The sequence below is a fragment of the Varanus komodoensis genome, unplaced genomic scaffold, assembly GCF_004798865.1.
Source record: "Varanus komodoensis strain SLA01 unplaced genomic scaffold, ASM479886v1 scaffold22, whole genome shotgun sequence".
In the NCBI taxonomy this organism is placed as follows: Eukaryota; Metazoa; Chordata; class Lepidosauria; order Squamata; family Varanidae; genus Varanus; species Varanus komodoensis.
Genome location: NW_025335606.1, coordinates 20,553,264 through 20,575,812, shown reverse-complemented (window position 1 = coordinate 20,575,812; position 22,549 = coordinate 20,553,264). Strand labels below are relative to the sequence as shown.

Sequence of the window (22,549 nt, the reverse complement as noted above, 5' to 3'; positions counted from 1 at the left end):
GATTCTCCTTTTTGCCTTCTTCCCCTACTCATGCCTGTGTGCTTCCTGGCAGGGTGCTCTCTTAGCCTTGACCAGGTACCCTTTCTCCAATGAATGACCTGCAGTCTCCTTGTCTTTCCTTCTTAGCTTTTCTACACACTTGCTCCATCCTTGAAGCACATCCATAAATGCAAACCTGTCTGATCACAAGAGCCCTTTCAGAAGGATCTGCAACAACATGCATGTGCCAAATTTGTTGATCCTAAATAAATCACAGCTATCCAAGGCCATGAAAGTTGCCTCTTTAAGAAAGAGCACAGAGTCTTGCAGCGAAATAACCTTCAATTTGCATCCTGCTTCACAGTACAATCCTATGCATGTTACCCAGAAATTCACTCCACCACCTTCAATGGGAGATACTTTCAAGTATATGTGAACAGAATTGTACACAGGCAATACAATCCAGTGAGGCTGCCTGTAACCTCTGAAAGTGGAGGATTACAGGCATCCTTTGCACAGCAGAAGGAATATGGAGGGTTCTCCATGTTTCTCTTACCCTGTGCTGTCTTAGATGTCTGATTTCACCGGTCCAAGTGTCTAGCCTCAGAGTGGATGGGGAGGGCTGTGAAGCAGAAGTAGGATATTTCATGGCCTGGGAGGGCTTGGTGTCTCTGTTCCCAGCCCTCAAAAGCTCATCTATAAGGTTGCTTTCACAGCCAGGCTGGTTCTTCCCATTTCAGTCATAATGGTGGAAGGAGGGTGCTTCAAGTTAAGAACATAAGCAAGGCCATGCTGGACTGGGCCAATGGTTCATCCAGTCCAGCACTCCATTCACAAGGTGACAAAGTAACTGTCCACAGGCTACCTCCAACAGGAGGTGTACCAGAGTCCCACCTGCCCAGGCAACTGGGGCACCCAGGGATGCCACCTCAATAACAGAGATTTCACACAGCCAGCAAGGCTAGTAACCAGCTACTGATGGCCTCCTTCTCCATGGATTTGGCCAATCCCCTTTAAAGCCATCTAAACAGGTGGCCATCCCTACTTCCTGTGGCAGTGAATTCCATCATTTAAGAATGCACTGTGTGAAGAAGTCTTTCCTTTAACCTGTTCTGAACTTCCTCTTACCTGTCTGGGTAAGTTCAGAGTTCCAGCTCTGACCTCATAGTATCTTTCCTGAATTGAAACTGGGAGTCTAGACTCTGTCTAGCAGCCATGGGATTGTGCCTTCATCATGCAAATTACTACCTTTTGCACATCTTGATTTATACTGGATAAATGGCTTAGGTTGCCTAAGGAACTATACAGCATTCATAATCTTTGACCCTGGCTGGCTGGAAATGCCACTAACCCCCTGGCTTTTGAGACTGAGCCAGTCATTCAGACTTTAGGAGCTATTGAGGCCTGCTTGCCTGAGCTGCATAGAAATGGAGGCCTGGCTGTTCTCACTCAGGTACTAGCAGTGAAAAAGGAGAGGAGCAGTGAAGAGGATCTCTGGGGGTGGGGATTCAATGCTGCCAGTTGGAGGGTGGGCTCAGCTTTCCCTACATTTGTGTCTCCAAGCTTAGATGGAGCCAGAGCACCAAATCTTCAGTCTTAACTAACTTCACTAGGCTCTGTTTCAAGGTGATGTTATGATAATCATAGGCTTTTGAAACGAAAGGGGATTAGCTCAGGATTTTGAGCTCTGCACCCCAAAATCCTGCAACTGCAGACTGCACAGAGCCCTGGTAGGAGCTGCAGCCTTGAAGTAGGGGCAGACAGAGCACGTGCATTGGGAGAGATGCATGTTATGGCAATTGCTCTTGCAGTCTTCTCATGATGCACCCTTCCCTTCCCTTCCCTTCCCTTCCCTTCCCTTCCCTTCCCTTCCCTTCCCTTCCCTTCCCTTCCCTTCCCTTCCCTTGCAGAGGGCCCCTTCCCAGTGGACTTCTCAATACTAGCCACACTGCGAGCTCTGAAAGGGAGCCAGTCTTTCTTGCTCTCTATCTTTGATGTACGAGGCGTCCAGCAGCTTGGTGTAGAGATTGGACGATCCCCTGTCTTTCTGTATGAAGACCAGCATGGACACCCACTGCCCGAGGATTATCCCCTCTTTCGCCGAGTCAACTTGGCTGATGGCAAGTGAGTAGGGACTGGGATGGGGAGGATGGGAAAAAAAAACCTCTCAGTGTGGATATCTGGGTAAATGAACACAAGACTGAGACAAAAGGTGTGATCCTATACATGCTAGACAGCAAAAAGTCCTAAAATGCCCACCATTAATGCTAGAAGCCGTAGGACTTTTTTCTGCCAAAAACATATATAATGCTGTGTCTGAACTCATCTATTTTGGCAGAGTTCCCATTAATTTGCAGTTCAGTGTGTCCGTCCATTCATAAACCAATGCAGCTCTCTTTCTACTCTTTGCTGCAACAGAGGAGACAGACAACATTTTTAAAGGACATTTATACTGCAGTCTTACACTGATTTTTTTTCTCATACCTGGGCTTCCCAAATCTAGGCAATTGTAATTTAATGAGATTGCTGAAGCCCCCATTCCCCTTACTTCCAAAACTAAAGTTACATGCAGAAAAATTTTAAATGTATGGTGTCTTCAGTATTTACCAAGAGCTGATGGTGTGACAAAGCCATCATTTCTCTCGGGTTTTATTCATTTAATTTTAAAAGGGTTTCTCCCACTGACATCTTTGGCCAAAGTAGTTTAAAAGGATATCAAGGCATTCACCAAAACTTTTAAATGGTGCACAGAGACAATAGAAGAATGAGTGAAGAATTCACTCTTGTCATACCACCTTCAACTCCTGGGAAAGCAACAACAACTACTACTAGTAGTCTTTTTCTATCCCAATACAACTGTTTTCCTAGGCAGAAAGTTGCTCATTGACTAGGTCTGCAAAAAGGCAGGTATTCCTTGGAGAATCTTATCTCTTGGCCAATTCATTCTCAGGATTCTTCCAGATAAGGGAAGTGCTGCCTGCCTGCCTGCCTCTCCTTCCTTCCCTTTTCTCCTTCTGCCCAAGCTACCTTATGGGGATGCTGTGACAATAAACTAGATCCAAATTTTCCAATGATATAGGAGGAATTCATAACTGCTGATTTTCAGCCCAAGATTTGGCTAGTTAGTTGAAATCCATAAGTCAAAGTGTGAGCTGCAGTACTGGGTAATTTGATGCTTTGGATTGCTGAAGACCTGGATGAAGATGCCGATTCATGTGTAATAAAGCTTACTCAGTGGTTTTGGCCTCAGTGGTTTCATTCTTATCTTAGACTATATCACAGGATAAAATTGGATGGCTTCACAGGTGCTTCCCTTAGTAATTTGGAAATAATTACTTTCAACTGTTTTAAAAAGTGGAAAACAGCTATTGCTGATATGGAAATTCACTGTAATTTATCTACCCTCCCTGACCCACAGTTCCCAAGTTTCTAAACTTCAGTATATTTCATATCAATACAGCATATAGCCCTGCTTCCAACTTTATTTTCTTCTCAGTCTCCTCTTTTCCATATCAGGTGGAAGGAAGGCTGTAGCTCAGTAATAGAACATTTGCTTTGCATGCAGACATAGACTCATAGAATAGTGATGCTGGAAGGGGCCAAGAAGGCCTTTGGGTTGAACCCCTGCTCAGTGCAGGATGCCGGGTTACACTCTCCCTCTCAGATGGGTGTCCAGTTGCATCTAGGTCATTGGGTCCATTTTTGCACTGCTTTAGCAGTCTTAAAGTTCTTTCTCATGTAAAGCCAGAACCTGGCTTAGTGTAACTTGAGACTGTTATTCCAGGTCTTGTACTCTGGGATGATTGAGAAGAAATCTTAAGTGGAGCCAGCTGGAGCTGGGGGTCAGGCTAGTTGGCCTGGGAGGTCCCTTCTGATTCGTTCTCTTTCTACATTTCTATGTTTCCTCTTTGTGACAGCCTTTCAAGTACTTGGGAGAATGCTATCATATCTCCCCTCAGTCTTCTCTTCTTGAGCCTAAACTGCCCAGTTCTTTCAATCTCTCCTCATAGGGCTTTGTTTCCAATCTCCAAATCATCCTGGTTGCCATCACCTGAATCCTTTCCAGCTTGCCTGCATCTTTCTTAAGCATCTGGATGCAGTACTCCAGATGATGTCTAACCAGGGCTGAGTAAAGGGAGACTAGTACTTCACATGATTTGGAAGAGATAGTTCTATGAATGGAGCCTAAAATATCATTTGCCCTTTTTGCAGTCACATCACATTGTTGGCTTATATTCAGCTTGTGATCTACAAGTCCCCAAGTCAATCCCTCCAGAAGGGCTAGAAAAACTCCTGCCTGAAACCCTGGAGAGCTGTTGCCAGACAGTGTCAACAATATTGGGGTAGACTGACCCCTGCTCTGGCTCAGGAAAAGGCAGTTGCCTATGTTGCCAGCACACATAGTGATCTCGGACTCCTGCCTTCAGATGTAGGCTGCTGTCCAAACATGTCCTCTGCATATGTGTGTGTGTGCATGTGTACATACACATGTGTGTACAGTGGGAAGTGAGCTAACCACTTCTTCCTATCTTTCATACATGGGCAGATTGGGAACCAGAACCTGCAACTCAGTCATCACAGTCCAGCACTCTGAGCTTTATTATTTATTTATTTATTTAAAACATTTATATGCCATCCTTCACTATCATGTCTCAGGACGGCTTACAAGATTAAAATCAATAATCATAAAAAATCAATAAGACAATACAATAAAATTACCATAAACCAGTACAAATAAATCAGATCAAAACGAAAGCAACTGTGAACCACTAAAAATGCTAATTTTTAAACTAATGATTAAATAAAAAGGTTTTAACCTGGCACCAAAAAGAATATAGTTGCAAGCTTTGAGTTGCACTGACACATTGTTCCTGTCCTTTCAGTCACTTTGGCTTCCTTTTTCTCAGCCTGCAGTTTTCCTGCCAAGTGTGACCAGATGCAAAGATGAACTGGGTTGTCACCTCTCATGGTTGTGCAAAACAGATTTGTTGGGTGTGGCAGTTCCATGAGACCCTGTGTCACTGCTTGATAAAAGCATAGGGGCCTTCCCCAATCTGTTGCCTTCCAGATGTGCCATTGGCCATTCTGGGTGGCAATGTTGAGAGTTGTAAGCCAGAACATCTGGAAGGTGCCACCTTAAGGAAAGCTGAAGTTCAGTTTCAGAGCATGGTGTCCTGCTCAGTGGGACCTTCACAGTCCTTCTCATACCCACTGTGCTAAGCTGTACCATGTCCTGGCAGGTGGCATCGCATTGCCCTGAGTGTGGAAGGTGGGAATGTGTCCTTAAGTGTGGACTGTGAAGACTCTGCAACACTACTCTTGAAGCGAGACTCACAACCTGTTGTCAGTGTCGAGGGTGTCACCTTGCTTGGAGCTCGCCGGCCAGATGAAGACATTTTTGAGGTAGGGAAGCTGGTTCAGAAATCTCAAGTCCTAACCCTAACCCTTGTTTTATAATTCACATGTACATGTGTACACACCCCAACACACCAAGGTGTTTCTGGATAGAGGGGCACTAACATTCATTATCCAAAAGCCTGGTGCAGCTCTTCCACCTTTTCTTTCTTAATGGGTTTTCCACAGTAAATAAAAAAGACCAAAGAAGAGATGGGAAAATGTGAGAGGGTTACACTTTCTGGACCCCCACCCACTCCCAAATTCTGAGATTCTGTGAGGGAATCAGGGTGGTGGAAGGATAAAAGGCTCACCCAGAAGCATCCAAAGAGTGTATCAGGCAGTGATAATGTGGAGACTTTCCTGGAAAAGACTCCCTGATAAATCTTTAGCTGGCATGCAAGTCCCACCAAACACATGCCCTGTGGATGGTACTGCTGGCCATATTCCTTGTGGAAACTACTGGGACCAGATCTCTTTGCCTCCCCTTCCTCCTTCTTGCGCAGCTGGCAGGAATCTGGGAGGCTTGAATGACCAGGGCAAGACCTTTTTTTGCACTTTCTGAACCTTGTAGAGCTCAGATGTCCTAGCCTGCCTTAACGCACTCCCTGACATTTTGGGTAATACTGGAGTGCAGAAAAGCATGGACTTACAGTGCATAGACCCATCCACCCCTCCTTTTGCTGCCTGTGTGGTTAAGGGAGCTCAGCAGAGCTTGCCTTTGTAGGCAGGTATTATTGGCTGCCAGATTTATGTGGAGGCCTTTCTTATGGAAATATTGCTTTACTTTGCTACAGGGACAGCACACATAGGGTGGGTGGGTGAGCAGACAAAGGAGAATTGTTGGCTTAGTTCTTCCAAGTCAATTAACCCTTTCCTGGGAAGACAACTCTGTGATGAGCTGATCAGGTAAGATGGCACAGAATGTTGTTTTCAGACATTTAAATGACTTAGGGAAAAAAACTTTCCAAGTGTTTTCAGTCCAGCTTCACAAGGGGATCTTGTGAGTTTGGCTGGAAGTAAAAAACCTCACACAGGCCTCCAGGACAGGGTGACAATTAGAAAGAGGTCCCAAGATGTAGAGAAGCTGAAGAACAGGGAGCCCAGAGACAATGCAGTCAATGAAAAACAATGTGCTAGGAGGCAGGAATTTCAGGAAAGAGTAGAAGGAAGGGGGCATGAGAAAAAAGCAGACAGAAAGTGGAACTGTGGCTCTATGCAGGTTTGAGATTCTATGAGCAGTCCAGACTTCTGCAAACTGGTTTTCTCCAGATGTGTTGGACAGTAACCCCTGCTAATCCCTGACCCTGAGCTGGGGCTGATGGGGGTTGAAATCCAAAGCATCTGAAGGGTGTCAGAGCGGAGCAGCCTTACTCACAGAGCTGCAGCACATAAGAATGTAAGAAGAGTGCTGCTGGATCAGACCAGGAGACCAGCACTTCCAGTGTTCTGGTCACATAGCAGCCTCCTAGTGACCCTCAGGTCCCCACAAACAGTGCACGAGTGCCAGAGCATCTTTCTGGCCAAGTTCCCTGTGACTGGAGTACGTAGGCTTACGTGCATGTCTATTCTGTTAAGTGCTCCAGATTCTCTTCCAAGTGGAAGAGCCCCAATCCCACCCCACCTTAGGGATTCCCCAGCTTGACGGGGTGATGTTGATCACAACAGCCTTCAAAGCACAGAGCAGGCTCAGCTGCCTCCCACATTCTTTCCTCCTGCACCAAATGTCAGAGGGCACAAGGTCTGGGTTGGGCTCTGGAAGTGGCCAAGAACAAGCACCTCTTGTTGCAGCTCTTGGGAAACCTTGGCCTGGGGCCATCTGCTTTTGGGGGGCTGGGTGGTGGTGAGGGACTGCCTGCAAATGTCAGCCCAGCAGTTTTGGGGCTACAAAGTAGCTTTCTGTGCAACGCAAAAGGGGTGGCAAAGCTCGGTGCAACGAATGTGGTACAGGAGAAGGAGGAAAAAGGGAGAGGAGCTGGAGGAATGTTCCCAAGTGAGTCTACATGCATTTTCCATCCCACTTCCTCTCTCTCTCATAATCCTCTCTCCTGCTTCCAGCAAGGAATGTGGCTAATCCTCCAGAAGCAGGGCTGATTGCTCCTGGCAAGGGCATGAAGGAGCTTGACTTGGAGGTAGGGCTCTGAGCACACAGCAGAGCACATGCAAGGACAGCTAGAATGCCACAGCAATCATTATTCTTCATTCTGCCAAATTCAGCTACTGTTAGGCGAAAGGGCATGGAGGGATTCTCTTTCTCCTGTCTCTGGCTTTGTAAAGGTCATCTCACACAGCAATTGCATTCATAGCAGTAACGCTAGTGCTATACCAGTGTTTTCCCACAGTAAACCAAGTGTGGGGGGTGGACAGACCTATTTGGAGGTGTACAGGTACACGGCACCCCAAAATGCACTGGATTTTCACCATTTTTCATTATTTATTGCAGGAAGTGCCTGGGCAACACTGCTATGGTTGTGTCAAAACACAACTGTTGTATAAACTGTGAAGTGATTCTAGAGTTTTAGTTAACATACACCCAGTTCCTTCTACCCTCCACATTCCAAAGACAGAGGGAAACAAGGGCTAGTCTGTTAAACCCTAGGGCTGATGGCTGAAGTAGTTGTTGGTTGTATGTGTGCATGGTTGGGTGTGTGTTTGTGTATGTGGGACAAAAAAGAGATATGGTGCATGCATATTTGTGTGGGTGACTGAACATGTGTGTATGTGTGTATGTGATAGAGATTTTTAATTGTGTGTAAAAAGAGTGAAAGAGAAAGTGTGTACATGTTTGTGTGAGTGATGGGGAGAGAGAAAGAAAGAGAGAGAGAGAGAGGATTTTCCTTTCTCTCTCTCTCTCCCCCCCTCCCCCTCTCTCAATGTGGATATTAAAACACTGGTGGTAGCAGTGGGGAAACGGGAAGGTTACAAGTTGAATTGAGTGACATCTGGACCCCTTCTAGAATTCCATGGAAGCAGCAGAGCAGTTGCACAAAAAATGCCTTGTTTGAAAGCACCCTGAAAGAGGGAGAGGGAGAGAGTATAAAAGTTAAGCCAGTGAGATCTTCTTGGCCCTGACCTGCTGGATAAGCATAGCTGCAGCCATGCTCAGGATTAATAGTGTTATGCATCTCTAGGAAAAAAATCCCCCACCCTCCCTTTCCAGCACCATCATCTTCATAGCTATCATGTTATTACATCCAGTTTTCCCCACAGAATACATGGGGTGGTGGATACATGTAGGGGCCTCACAGCATGAATGTTGCCAGGAACTGCTAGGAAGTTAGTTAGGTGGATGCTGCAGTTTACTCTTGAGCTAAGCGTGATCATTCCAGCTACAAACATACTGTCTGAATGAGTCCCACGTGGGATGTGTGTTGGTAATGGAGAGGCAGAGGGTATTTTGGAAGCCTGGGTTCCTTTGTGTTTAGATAGTGAATCTTCAATGGTTTGTTTCCCTGTATGTGCACAGGTTAGGGGAGCTACTGATTCTGAGCTTTTTTTTTTTTTTTTTTTTGGTGTGTGAGTGTTTTGGTCCATGGATGATTCTGTTTGTTTATTTACAAGTGTGGGAATGTGGCCACACTCCTAATCCAGGCTGCTCCTTCCACGACTTCCTTTTCAAAAGGAGGCTTCCTCCTCCTGATCTAGCCCTCTCTGTCCCTACCTGACCCCATTCTTTGGGCCATGACTCACCCTGCCTCCTCGCAGCTCCCAATCTTGCTGCTTGAGTTCTCTTCTCTGAAGGAATGCTGGGCGCCAAGTAATTGTGGGTCGCAGCTGAGCAGGTGGGAGCAGGCAGTGCTGGAGGCTGGCTGGAAAGGGGCCCACTGGCCATACTTCGCAGGATGATTTATCAGGAGCAAATGTTCTTTGTGCACCAGAGCTGGCTGAGATCGCAAAGGCTCACTGGGGGAGTGTGGGCATGTCCAGCTGCAGCTGAATGTGTGTTTCTGCACATGTGCAGTCATAATAGTTTGGACTAGACTGTTGCTGGCATTCTGTCCCAGGCAATAAACAGAAAGAACAAGGAGGCTGGTCTAACACCCTTTATTGCCAGCATCCAAGTCTGCAGGCCTTCCAGTTCCACAGACCTCCACAGATTCCAGGCTTCTTCAGTGCCTGCATGCCGCATTCTGTGTCATCTGAAGGCTTGCTCTCTGCAGCAGGATTACAAAGTAGCAAATCTTAGAGTGGCTAGCAGATGGGTTTGTCGTTGTGCCATCCATACCAGACCATTGAGGAGTGGGATCTATAGTCAGGCAAATAGAAGAGTTGGATGCGTCCAAGACCTGGCTTGAATGGATGTGGATGGATGTACACAGAGCTTCAGGCCAAGGCTGGGCTAAGGGCCAACCAGGGCCTTGGAGTTCCTGCTCTAACAGAGAATAATACAGAAGTTCAGTGTTTACCAGACCCTGCATCCTGGCTCACTGGATGAAGTCCCTGCCTTGAGATGAACAGAGGAACATGGACTGTATGAACTGTTCCCAGGGGATGGAAGTCTTTGTACATGGGCGATTGTAATCTATATATCATTTGAGACAGTACCTTGCACTGGAAGACTTTTATTGCAAGATGGTATGAGTGAACTACTTTTAGGGAAAAAAATGTAAGTATAATGTAAGTACAGAGGCAGCAGAGCTTTGAGCATTCCCCAAAACATATGCAGACTGCATAACCCAGAAGCCTGGAATGCTACTCTTAGATATTGACATAGCCTGACATGCTCTAAGTTGTAGTCATTAATCTGCTACTGATGTTGAGCAAACCTTTTGGAAAAGACAAGAATTTTCAGATTTTAGTAGCTTGTTCTGAGCTGCTACTCAGTACAATAGAGAAAAAGCCCAAAGGGCTTTTCTAAGTCCCAGTTGTGCAAATGACAGAATTACAGCATCATCCACATATAGTAAAGCAGGGATTGATTGGCTGGCTTGCCCAGTTAGCTGGACAGGGCTAATTAAAAATTGAATGAGGAGCTAATAAAACAATTAAGAGTCTGTGAAGGGCAGCTGCTAAATTTGCATATTCCTTGGGACTGATGAGTTCTAATCCTGCTCATGGTAGGAAGAAAGGGCGCCTTCCTCTTGACAGATGATGCAGTGAGTAAGAGCACGGACTGTTAGGTTGGTCTTCAGTAAACAGCAAGGTCCTCTTTTCACACCCTGCTGCCCAATTTGTACTGGATGGGCAATAGTTCTGCAAGGTTGTTTTAAGGGAGGGTGGGAAATGTTTGGCTTCCCAGATGCTGTGGGACTACATATCCCAGCAGCCCCAGCCAGCATGGCCAAGGACTGCAAGTTGCCCATCCCTGTTGAAGGGATTTCCAAGAGAAGACATGGGAAGGACTTTGAGCATGTGAAGCAAGTATCATATATCAATATGGTATAGAACAGGAGCAGACAAATTATGGCCTTCCAGACAATAGCTCCCATCAGCCCTACCTAGCATAGCCAGTGGTGAAGGATGATGGCAGCTGCGGGCCAAAACATCTGGAACCCTACCAATTACCATTCCTGTTATAGGGGGAGGTCCAATTTTTCTTATGGACTTCCGCAGTCTTCCTCCACACTCTGGACTCATACATACATGTGCACACCTGTAAAGATACCTGCCCTGAAAACATATAGACACAACAGTGCTCGTTTCCCCCCACACGAATGTGTGTGTAGATGCATGCATGTGCATGCGCACCTGGTCAAAAGTCCTGACTGGCTGTGCACTGAGCCCTCTCTTCTTCTTCTTCCCTTCAGGGTGACCTGCAGCAGCTGTTCATTGTGCCGGACCCAGCTGCTGCCGCCCACTACTGCCAGCTCTACATGCCTGATTGCGACAAGCAGCTTGCCTACAAGCTGCATGCCCAGGATCTCGAAGAGGTAGGAAACCAAATGATGAGAGCTGCTAGGAGCCATCTTCCATCCCTTGGTGATTGCTGGCGACCCTGGGATGAGCATCTTGGCCCCCAGATCCAAGCCCTGTATCCCCTTACACTAGCCTAGCCAGTGAAGGAAGCCTTCCCTGACAATGGAGTTATCCTATGGCTAATTCGGACTGCTCAGGACTGTGGGATTACACCACCACCATGTTCTTAAAGAGGAAGGACTCCTTCTGGTCCAAATGACTGTCTCTTTCCCCCCACAACCTGCCCCATTTATGGAGCTGAGATTTGATGAAGGTGGATCAAAGGTTGCTAGGACAGTATTTCAGGCATTTGAACCTTTCATGTTCTACTGCCTTGTGGACCCTAGTGGGGTTGCTGGGTGAATGATCATTGACCTGCCACTTGGAAAGTGCTGGTTCAACAGGCACAGTGGCTACTCCCAGGAGTAGCTGAATTTCAGGGCTGGTAGACTAATAGGAAAAACTCTAATCAAGGAACGCAATTTTCCATATACACACAGTTTCCCCCAATTTGCACTCTTTTCCTTATTCTACCTAAGTGAAGGCAATGAACCCATCCTTTCCTACCAGTCTTGCAGTCCCTTCCCTCCATTCAGTTATATGGAGTAGAGAAAATAGGCTGTGGGATGGGTGGTGAGGAAGCACCGTTGCCATCACTCTTTCCCACCCCTCTCCTGCCATATTCAAGTTACAAAGGAATGCCATGGAATACCTTGTCCTGGTTCTGCAGATGAACCACATTTGGATTGCCACTTAGTATATCATAAAACAATTTTCTTGTGAGGATGGTTATTACCTATTTCCCAATGTGTTAAAATACCCTTAGGAATGTTCTGATCTGTGATGGAAGTGCTGAGTCTGGTCCATTCTGCACTTCCCCAGGGCCCAGAGAAAACTGGAGTCCAGCCTACCTCACATGGGGACCTCTGATGTGTCCCCCACATATTCATTTCTTCTCTCCCACATATTATATATATTATAGAATGGCAAGGAAATTTCCCAGAATATGATGCTTTGATACTGGAGGAATTCTTATATTAGGGGTGCAGAACCTCAGGATGAGGGGCCAAATGTAGCCCATTGGGGGTCCCAATCTTCAGATGGCCACCACACCCCTTCCACTGAACTTCCCCTGTTTCCCCCAGACATTTGGTGGTTTCCAAGCTTTTGTACAGGTATTTTTCCTTACATTCTAAAAGCTGTAAGCTAGAATGTACAGGCAGTTCCCATGTTATGAATGAGTTTGTTTCCCAAGAAAACAAAAATTCATCTTTAAGACAAATTTGCATGTAAGTCAGATCACATGTAGTCAGCCCCCCCACATTCGTGGAGGTTAGGGGTACAGGACCCATGTGAAAGTGGAAAAACTCTAATAATGTCTCTAGCCCCCACCCTCACCCAAACTCACCAGTGCATCCTCTTTGCAGCATCAAAATGCTGGAGAGATTTCCCTCTCCGGAGTGGCAAGGAAGGAAGGCATGTTTTGGAGGCCTCCCCCTCTCCCCTTTTGCTTCCCCCACTTCTCTCTGGGGTGATGCTTTGGATGCCCTCCCACTCTCCCCTTCCACTTCCTCTTTTTTGGTGATGATTTTCTGTAGCATTTTAAAAAATTAATAGGCTTTATGGCAGTTTGTTTCATAAGTGCAGGTAGTTCATAACTTGGGGACTGTCTGTACTGTTTTTTGTTTTTGTGTGTGTGTTTTTGTGTATTTTTTGCGTGTTTTTTTTGTTTTTGTTTTGGCAGAGGGCATCTTTTTTTACTTCAGCCCTTCTCACCTCTGGAACATGGTTCCTGATTGCTTCTCTGACATGGAATTTGGCTCTTTGGTGGAATAAGTTGTGCACCCATATATTATGTGGTGGCATTTTGGTTAGAAACTATATAAATTGTGATGGTCATCTTGAGGCCTCCATGCCAGTAAGTATAAATGGAGACTGAAGGATTCATGCAGTTTTACCTCCTAAGGTAACTGTGATGTGAGAAGGTGTGAACCTGACCTGGAGATGAGGCAGTAGAGTTTGCAATGTCAGACAAACCATGCAGAACTTTCTGACTTCAAGGGGAGGAAACTTTCCATTGCAGCCAGAATGGCATGCATTGCCCCACAGCAATTAGAACTGAAGAACTGGAGCACCACTATTGGGCTGCCTTAGCTGGATCCTGTGCTGGAATGCAAGGCTACAAATGGAAACCTGAGTATCTCTGATGATGAATCCACAGCAGAAAGGGCCAGAGAGAGAGAGGAAGAGAGAGAGAGAGAGAGAGAGAGAGAGAGAGAGAGAAAGAGTCTGAATTGTTTTCTTGGGAGTGGATGGAAGAAATGGGTTTGGTTCAGGTTATGTAGCCTTTTGGACAACCAGCAAACAGGTAAGGGGCAGACTGGGACTGATCCCAAAGGCCTGGCAATAATGGAACTGGAGACAGAGTGTGGGAACTTTAGCAGAAAGGCTCTGTATGCATTGCCAGTGGATCAAGCCAGTCTTCTCCAGAAAAGTATCCTGGCCCCAGATCAGGACAAATCTGTTGGGTGAAGGGTCTCTTCTATGTGCAGCTCCCAGAAGCGGTTGGTGCCTTGTTTCTTCTCTGCTCATTGGACTCTTGGGAATGGGTTCCTGGTGGCTGGGCATGGGGGTGGTCTCTGTTGGTCTTCTGTGGGAATGGTCTCTGTTGGTCTTCTGTGGGGATGGTCTCTGTTGGTCTTCTGTGGGGATGGTCTCTGCTGGTCTTCTTTCTCAAGTGCCTGCTCTCTCTCTCTCACTCTCTCTCTGTCTTTGTTTCCTCCTCTTCTTCTGTCCTATCCCCACCCATCCTGTGCAGAATATTCCCCGCAGGAGGGGCAAGAAGGGGAAGGGCAAGGGCAAGAAGAGAGGTAGAGGCAAGAAGAAGAGGAACAAGGAGTTGCCTGAGATGCCCTCACCCACTCCAGCCCCCGGCCAGGTACAGAGTGCAACTAACTGCCCTCTGTTGGCCTAATTGCTCACAGCCTTTGCTGGCCTTAACTTGCTGCCTGCCTAACTTATGTGTCCTGCCAGAGCAACCTAATCTGCAGCTTTTCCTCCTGCTTTATCACAAGTGGTTCTTCAGGCAGAAGTGCCTGTCTCCTGCTTGCCACTGCATGGCTGCCAGTTTGCTACTCTTTGGGGGTGGCTGTGGGAACCCTGCTCAACAGCTTCTGTCTGGCCTGGAATTGTGTGTGTGTGTTGCAGGGGTGGCCATTATGGGTTCTAGGAGAACTGTAATTCCCACTGGTGCCAAGGCCTCTTCTGCAGACACAGGTGAGTTGTCATGCCAGAGAGCAACTTCTCATAGTTTCGCCACCAGGTCATATCATCTTCATATCCCATCCTGATGTTCAGTTGCTGGTAATTTTCAACCAGATGAACCAGTCAGCTTGATTAGCTCAATTAACCTAGTAACCTCAGCAGCCAGGGCAGAGTAGCTGCTTGGTAAATCTCAGAGAAGGATTACGCAGAGTTAATGTCTGCTTTCATCTTGATGTGATGGCCCTGAGCAGGGCAGGCTTGATCAGTCATGACATTCAGCATGTAGACTAAAAAAAAAAAAAGAAGAAGAAAGGGAGCACTTCAGGCTCTGGTATTTTAAATAATGGTTGTGTTTGCACATAATCCTAAGATATGGTTTATGCTAACCATTGTTGATTGCTTAAGCCATGAATTGTATTGTAAATGAGCAAAGAAACCACAGAGTTTTTATCCTACTTCCTATTTGTTTCTCTCCTGCCCAGTTTGTTAGCCTTTGGAATGGTTTCATTTTCAATTGCCTCTTGCTGGGTTAACTTTAAAAAATATATAAATTCAAGGGAAGGGTGAGGTGAGCTGGAGAAAGTCAAAGATCCCTGACAACATATCTTCACTCATTCTTCACTCAGAATAAATTAGCGTGTAAATCATGGAACCTACTTTGCATTTAAAAGAAAGATGCAAAGTAACTTGCCAATACTTTTCAGGTCACATTTCCCACCAAAGGTTTCGGATTTTTCTGATCTTAGGAAAAGAGAAGCCTGTGGTCTAGTGGATGGGAAAAGGACAAAATATAGCTACCCTGAGGTTGAGAAAATGAGGTGCTAGTGAAACCAAATAAGTTTGGGGGCATGGAGGTCATGCTATCAGCAACCAGGACCATGGCGACTGTATAAGTACATGGCTTGAAACTTGGGATGATACTACACTGGAGAGGCTACTATGCCTATGTTTTGCCATCCAAGTATTGATCAACTTCCCTTTCCCTTCAGCCAATGCATTATTTAGATCATATTTCCTTCTTTGTTCCCCTCCACCCAAATTTTATGACTTGGGTATATATCTTTCCACAGGCATTGTTTTTCCTTTCTGCCCTCTGCCCTCCCTTCTTCCTCCCACTACTGGCCCTTTCAAGTCAGGGCAGTATCCAGAAACTTGTGAAATATGGGTCAGGGGGATACTGAGCTCATCCTGCTAGTGAGTCATTCTTTACTTGGCCAGAAGGAACTGCTGCCCTGCCAAATGGAGCAGTTGGCGGACTTCCTCCCTCTGGGATCCAAACTCCAGCTGCTGGGCTGCTCAGAGCTGGAAAAGCATCTCTTTCTCTTCCCCTTCCCAGGGAGGAACTGTCACCCACCTGGCCTTGGTTGTTTGCCCCGATGTTGGCACAACATCTCTCTTCATTCCCCAAGCCCTGGTCTAGGAATGGAATCCTCTATGGAACTGGTCACACAAACAGTGATAGGGTCCATTTAGTCAATCATCCATCTCTGTCGACCTACATATATTTAAGGCAGTGTGGTCAGCACAGTTGAATCTTTGGGTGGATCTTAGTTTAGTCAACTGGTCCTGCAAAGGCTGTGGTATGTGCACGTGCATGTGCACATGCATGCACGCCCATGCACACACACACACACACACCCTGCCACATCCTGTCACATCCTGAGGCTCACAAGTCTGGTGGAGCACCCACCAGATCTGTTCCCCCTTCCAAAATCAGCTCATTCTAAACAAGAAGTTGCTCATACAGATTTATGACACTGTCATCTGACTTGGCTGCTCCACTGGAATTATGAGCACTGTCATGTGGCTTGTCCCAAAACTAAGGAGATGGAAGTGACATGCTCATGGTGGGCATGTCGTGAGTGGAGCCGGCTGGTGCTGGAGGTCAGACTAGATGGCCCGGGAGACCCCTTCTGACACACTCTGTTTCTATGTTTCTAAGTGGTTATGTTTTAGGGGCCCATCAAGACAAAATTTGGTTGTGGGCAGAGAAAAATTAAGTAGTAAAATGGAAGAGGGCAAGGATGAGAAGGCCTAGGCTAGGATATACTTGAGATTAAAATTTAAAAACAGCAGTGCATTTTTAAGCATTTGTTTGGCTTTTCTTGTGCCTTCTAAGGACCTGAGATATAAACACTCTTGCTTGTAATGACTAAACTCATGAAATTGCAAACAAAGGGAATATAAATGACGGCTTGCACTTCCGAAATAGTGTTCTCAAGTTTTGCTGCCTTTCTTTCCCTTGTGTTCCTTTCCTCCTACTTCATCAAGTTCCCATCCTCTCATGTGTCCATTCATCCCTTTATTTGTAGCATTTTTAAAACCTGGTCCTTCAGCTGAAAAGTCTCCCAGAGCAGCTTGCATAAAATCAATGAAGGAGCAGGCTGTTTTATGTTTGGCTTGTTCATCTGCTTCGGTGCTCATCTGTGCTTCCCACAAGGGGCTTCTGGCCCAGCTTGCATCTTCCCTTGACCTGCCAAGGGATTGCTCTCTACCAAACTTTGCACCCTGATCCCTCATTCACTTTCAACCTCCATCCCCTGAATAATGGCTGACCCCACAAGGAAATCATCAATGTTAAAGCTATATATTTTTACCTTTTAGTCTCCACAGAATCTCTTGGACTCAGAGGCAAGCCTGGTTCATGCTCCTCAAATCTCAGAGCACTCTGACCTGGAATTTCCTTGGTCCAGTGGCTACCTTGGCTGGCTTTTTGGCTGCTGGCATATTTCTAACCCCTGGTCTGTGTACAGCTCCATGTGCCCACTGCCAGCCTTAAGGGCCAATAGATAACACCCTAATCCATGAAATCTTCTCTTTGATATCTTCTTTCCTCTCTGCCACCCTCACAAGTATGAGACTGCAACTCAAGCAACTCCTACAAAGGCGGCCTCCGAATTCTGGGAGGAGAGTCCCAATGCTGAGCCTGGAGGCACGGCTGCCACCACAGTCATGGTCAGCTTGAACCTCACGGACAACTATGAGGTAGGAGGACTTGGGTAGTGGGGGGTGTGGCTGAGCTGGACTCTCTGGGGCAAGAAGCTCTCCCTCTGGAGAAAGCCTGGACCTTGCAGCTCATGATCGGCTGTGATGGGATGGGTGAAGTTGACAGATGGGAACTTCTGGCACCAGGACACATCAGATCTATGGAGAAGCTGACCGATGCATTCAGAAAAGGCATCTGGTCCAGCCTTCCACTTGCTTTACTGCTTTAAAATGCAGATGGATGTTCTCACATTTGAAAACTCTCATTGTTTTTGTTTTGTTGTATTTTTCCTTAAAAAAAAAACAGACCTATAGATGCATGGAGACCTAGCCTGTCTGGGAGAGGGAATCTTCCAAGTAGGGCTGGTGGGCAATGGGGGTGGGGATGGGACGGGACTGGCAGCCAGTTGGCTGGTTGCAGCCTACAGGGCCTCTCCAAACAGCATGAATTCAGTTGCACCCCTGCGGTAGTTAGGGCTGAAGCTGATGGGAGGCTTTTTTCTACCCTAATTGCACTGCCCAGAGAGATAGGCAAGGGCCACAGCTGGCAAGGGTAGCCTTCCCTTGCTCATGTGCTGCAGCCCTGCTTCCTGAAAACAGGGACCCCCATGCAATGATTACTGCAAACTTTAAAACAAATCCAAACCCTGTTAGCCCCAGTAGGTGTCTTTTTCAAGCTTAACTCCAGTACGTGTAGGAATGGGTGAGTATGTGTTGGTATGAATGGGGTGTTTACATGTGAGAATGGTGGTGTGTATGTATATGGATGTGGATGAATGCAGTGTGGACGCAGCTTTGACTCCACGTGCAGCTGCTATGTGACCCCGGGAAGGTTATCCATGAGAGAACTCAGAATGGAAAGTTCTCCGGCCCTATTCTAGCCCTTCCCTTTTTCTTGGCACACAACATGCAGGGATGGCTTGATGCAGGAACATTCAGACAGGTTCATTCATTGAGCCTTTATTTGCATTAGCCGCAGGCCCTAGCGTACAGAATGAAAATAGCACAAAAACAGTACTTACCTAAAATTTTCCTAATTACTTTCTAAAATGCATACTAGGTACAAATGCCAAAATTAATATATAATCCTTACACAGAAATCAAATAAATAGACCTCCCATCCTATCAAAAAAATCAGATATGTGATAGCTCACCTCCATTTGGAAATGCCAGGGTCCCACACAGGTCAGCTCCCATGTGCGGCACAGTGACTGTGAATTCCAGAGGGGGGAAAGGTCTGTCTCCAGCTTCTGTGTGCTCCATGCCAAGTAGGGGATTGATCTTTTTCCCACAATAAGACTCGGCAGTCAGTGCTGTAGCTTGTGTTCACTCATCATGTGGCATCCATGACAGTGAACCAACCTTTCCTTGAAAAAGAACAGAAGCTCCAAAGCAGATTCCACAACTACTCTTGATTTTATTGCTAAAGAGGTCTTCCAAATATGGGATAGAAGGCCTTCATAAAGGATGCTGAAGCTTTAAATTTACAAGAGCTGAGCTGGGTTGTCATGGACAGGATGTTTTGGAGGGCTTTCATTCATAGAGTTGCCATAAGTCAGAGGAGACTTGACAGCATGCAGAAACAACCAGATCTTACAGAATATGCTTTAACTGGCAGCCCAACAGTGCCTCATTGCTGGAACTCTAGTTGGACATGTCCCCACTGCAGTGGGCTTTGCATGTTACCCACAGCAGTTCAGTGACTAAATAATGGCTGGGAAAATCCAGCAGAAGTTTACTGCAGTTTCCCTTGGGATAATTGAAAGAGATGATGTGGGCAGTTCTAGGGTAGAGAGTGTAACCACCACTGTCTAGAACAAAAATAATTGGGCAATGCTTCCTTTTCAAAGGCAGCATTTTTCTCTGTTCTCTTATTCAATGCAAGGAAGGGAGGGGTAACGGTTAATTTTCTTTCTCGGCATGGGGGTAAAACAAAAAAGAGCAGCAGCAGTTTAATCCTCATGGACTGGCAATGCAAACATGACTTACTGTAGAAATTAATGTGGGAGAAAACTGCTGCTGTCTGAGAGGAAAGAAACAAATGACATTTTCTCTTAACTGTTAACCTCAATTTACATTCTATAGATTTAAAGCGCACACTCACATTCACACTCACACACAGATGCCACAGCTTCTTTGCTTGCCCTTCAGACTGGTTCCCAGACCTGCCATGTGCATTTGCCAAGACCTCCTACACTTGAGTGAGACTTGCGTTTCTGCATGCTACCGCACCATGCTCAGAACATTTTGCAAGAATTTATGCATTTTATTCAAGTCTTAAAATTGTAATTACATAAATGTGCTTGTCACTTTACAGATGATCTTCCCACTATGGGGTTATGCGCTGGATGCAGCAAATGTATACATGGGTCACCCTAAACATTGTATGCATGGGAGGGGAGCATGGAAGCCTGAGACTGGCTCCCATGCAGAATCATGTATATGCATCATAATGTGTGTATTTTTGTGCGGATGCATGTGCATGCTAATCCTCAGAAGATTGGATGCTCAAAATCTCTTTTTGTTCATGGACTGTAATAATTGTGGGTGGGGAAGGAAAATGGGTCCAGTGGGGAGTGCACAAAGAAGCCCACAAGTCAGAGCACACAGGTCATCTCTGGTGTGCTTCATTTCTCCCCTCCTGATAGGACCTTTTTGGAGAAGACCTGGATGCCAATGGCACTTTTCAAGCATATGATGAGAGACCTGACTACAGAACCAGGGACTATGAGGATTACTATGACCGAAGTGACCGCAGGGAGGAGGAGCGGTACGATCCAGCTGAGCACATTGAAGACACTCTCAGACTCTCCAAGGTAATGAACTATAGAGACACTACTTGTGAAGTTGGCTCAGCAGCCTGATGGGGCTTTAGAAAAAAACTCTTATCTGTGATTAAGCTCCATTAAACTTAGCGGCATTTTCTCTGGACTGCCTAGGAACACACTGAACTATAAGGAAAGAAGTTAAGCCAGCTGAAATGGAACTTTTTGGCTTTTATTTAGAAATCCAGACAGTTATGCTTGCTTGTCAGAAAGAATGGTAAAACTTGAAAGTCTCATTATTACCTCATTCACTTGCCAGAATGAGAAGAGTCCATATTTATCCTGATGTTTTTATGTATTTATGTATTTGTTTCTGTTGTGAGCCACCCCAAGGCTTCGTTGCGATGGGGGCGGCATAAAAATGTTTTAAATAAATAAATGTTCTGGCAGATTATATCTTTGTTCTTACTCTGAAAAGAAGTGTTGGAGCTGTATGCCTCTCCACTACAGCAGTGTCAGGTACTCCCTTGCTGGTAGGGATGTGTGAGGAACATAGCAGGGAGTGAAAATCCAATGAATTTGCCCTGTTCAAGCTCCTGCTTCTGTTTTGCCAGCCCTGTGCTGATGCTGACTGGCTATTCCCCTTGCACACATACACACAACAACAACAGTAGTAGTAGTAGCAGCAGCAGTAGCAGCAGCAGCGATACTAAAAATATATATGTACAATAAAAAATAAAAATGGTATATGTGTTACTTTGTGATGAATTTATCCTTCTTTATAAAGACAAAATGAAAACGTATTTGAAATGGCTGCGTAAGTCCTGCTTGGATGGCCGGGAGGCATGTTAGCAATGCCGTGGGCTCTAGCCAGAAGGCATCACTGCAGTCTCTACTATCCCAGCTCCAACCCAAGCCAAATCATTCCAGAAACCTGTGGAGTTAGTATTTCCCCCCAAGAACTTATTTCAAGAGAGGAAAAGCCACATGTGTTTACAGAGGAGCTGTTTAAACTGCCTTGGTTGCTATTTTTAAAAAATGTTACCTCTGTCTTTTCCCTGGGGTCTGGCTGAGAGAACCCTATTCTTTTGAGGCATGTAGAAGCCAAGAGGCCGCCGTGCCTAATAGTAAAGGCAGATACCTATTTCTAAGCACCCCTCTCACCAAGCACTGCTTGCTGCTCATCCAGCTCTTTTTGCGCCTGTCTTGCCAGCTCTGTAGACACTGCCAAGCACCACCAGGTCACGAGGGCTTTGTGATGGAATCTTGGCCACTGCTCCCACCGGTCAGGGCGGGACAGTAGTGATCCAAGCCATGTGAGTCAGGCTAACTACAAAACCTTCTCAGCATCCCAGATCCAGAGAATGAGGGCATCGGCACAGTCATTCTGTGGACCTGCCAAAGTCCAACCCTGAGTACTTTAGGGAAGCTTTGTAAGGCTTGCCCGATGAGGCTAGACTTTGAAGCTCAGGATGGAGTGCTGTCTTCTTTTGCTCAGTGTGTCTGTGTCTCTTCTGCCCTGCTGCTTTGGGGACTTTGAAAGAAGTTGTAGGCAACTTTCAGACTACAACTCACAGAATTTCCAGCAAGCATCACCAATGGTTAGGGATTACAGTAGCTGCAGTCCAAAGCATCTAGAGGTTGCCTAGCACTGCTCTAAAGAATTCCTGTCCTTGCACTCTAAGAGTTTTGTCCTGAGGATTTCAAGTGGTTCAGTGGCTCCTTCTTCACTCACTGTTCCTTTGAGCCCTGGGAAGGGTGAGACAGCAGATTTTCTTTTTTAGGTCTTATTTAGATGCTGATAGAAGAGGGAAGAATTAGCAACAGGCCAACCCAGTGCCAGACCTCAGACTCAGCAAGCTCAGAAAACAGAAACATAGAAACTTCTGACTCACTCTCAGAAGGGGTCTTCTGGGCCATCTAGTCTGACCCCCCCCCCCCCGGCTCCAGCTGGCTCCACTCATGACATGTCTACCATGTGCATGTCCAGCATCTCAACTTCTTTCAAGCTTCTTTTCCAGCATCTCACACAACCAGCATCAATTCCCATCACTATCTTTCTTTCAGGGTGCTAATAGTTTGCTTCCACAGCTTGTAGCTCAGGGGTGCAGCACCTTGAGCCTGGGAGCCCAGCTGCCCTCCAGAGTTCCTGAGGGGGCCGCAAACCCTTTTCCTAGCCCTGTCCCATTTCTTCTGCCTGTCATTCATTTGCTGGATTCCCCCCCCCTTTTTTTTTTTTGCAGTTTTTCCTCCCCTTCTGAAGGGGT

At 46.2% G+C, this 22,549-nt stretch overlaps 1 protein-coding gene across 1 annotated transcript in view; it reads left to right on the top strand.

Annotated features, from left to right (window-relative positions):
- The first annotated feature begins 10,511 nt into the window (after positions 1–10,511).
- Positions 10,512–22,549, top strand: part of COL5A3 (collagen type V alpha 3 chain) — an 86,786-nt gene continuing 74,748 nt past the window's right edge. Inside the window, exons 1-4 of the mRNA XM_044431503.1 lie at positions 10,512–11,243; positions 14,087–14,206; positions 17,386–17,517; positions 20,166–20,333. Coding sequence (XP_044287438.1) covers positions 11,187–11,243; positions 14,087–14,206; positions 17,386–17,517; positions 20,166–20,333 — 477 coding nt within the window. The 5' untranslated portion in view covers positions 10,512–11,186. The remainder of the gene's footprint in view (positions 11,244–14,086; positions 14,207–17,385; positions 17,518–20,165; positions 20,334–22,549) is intronic.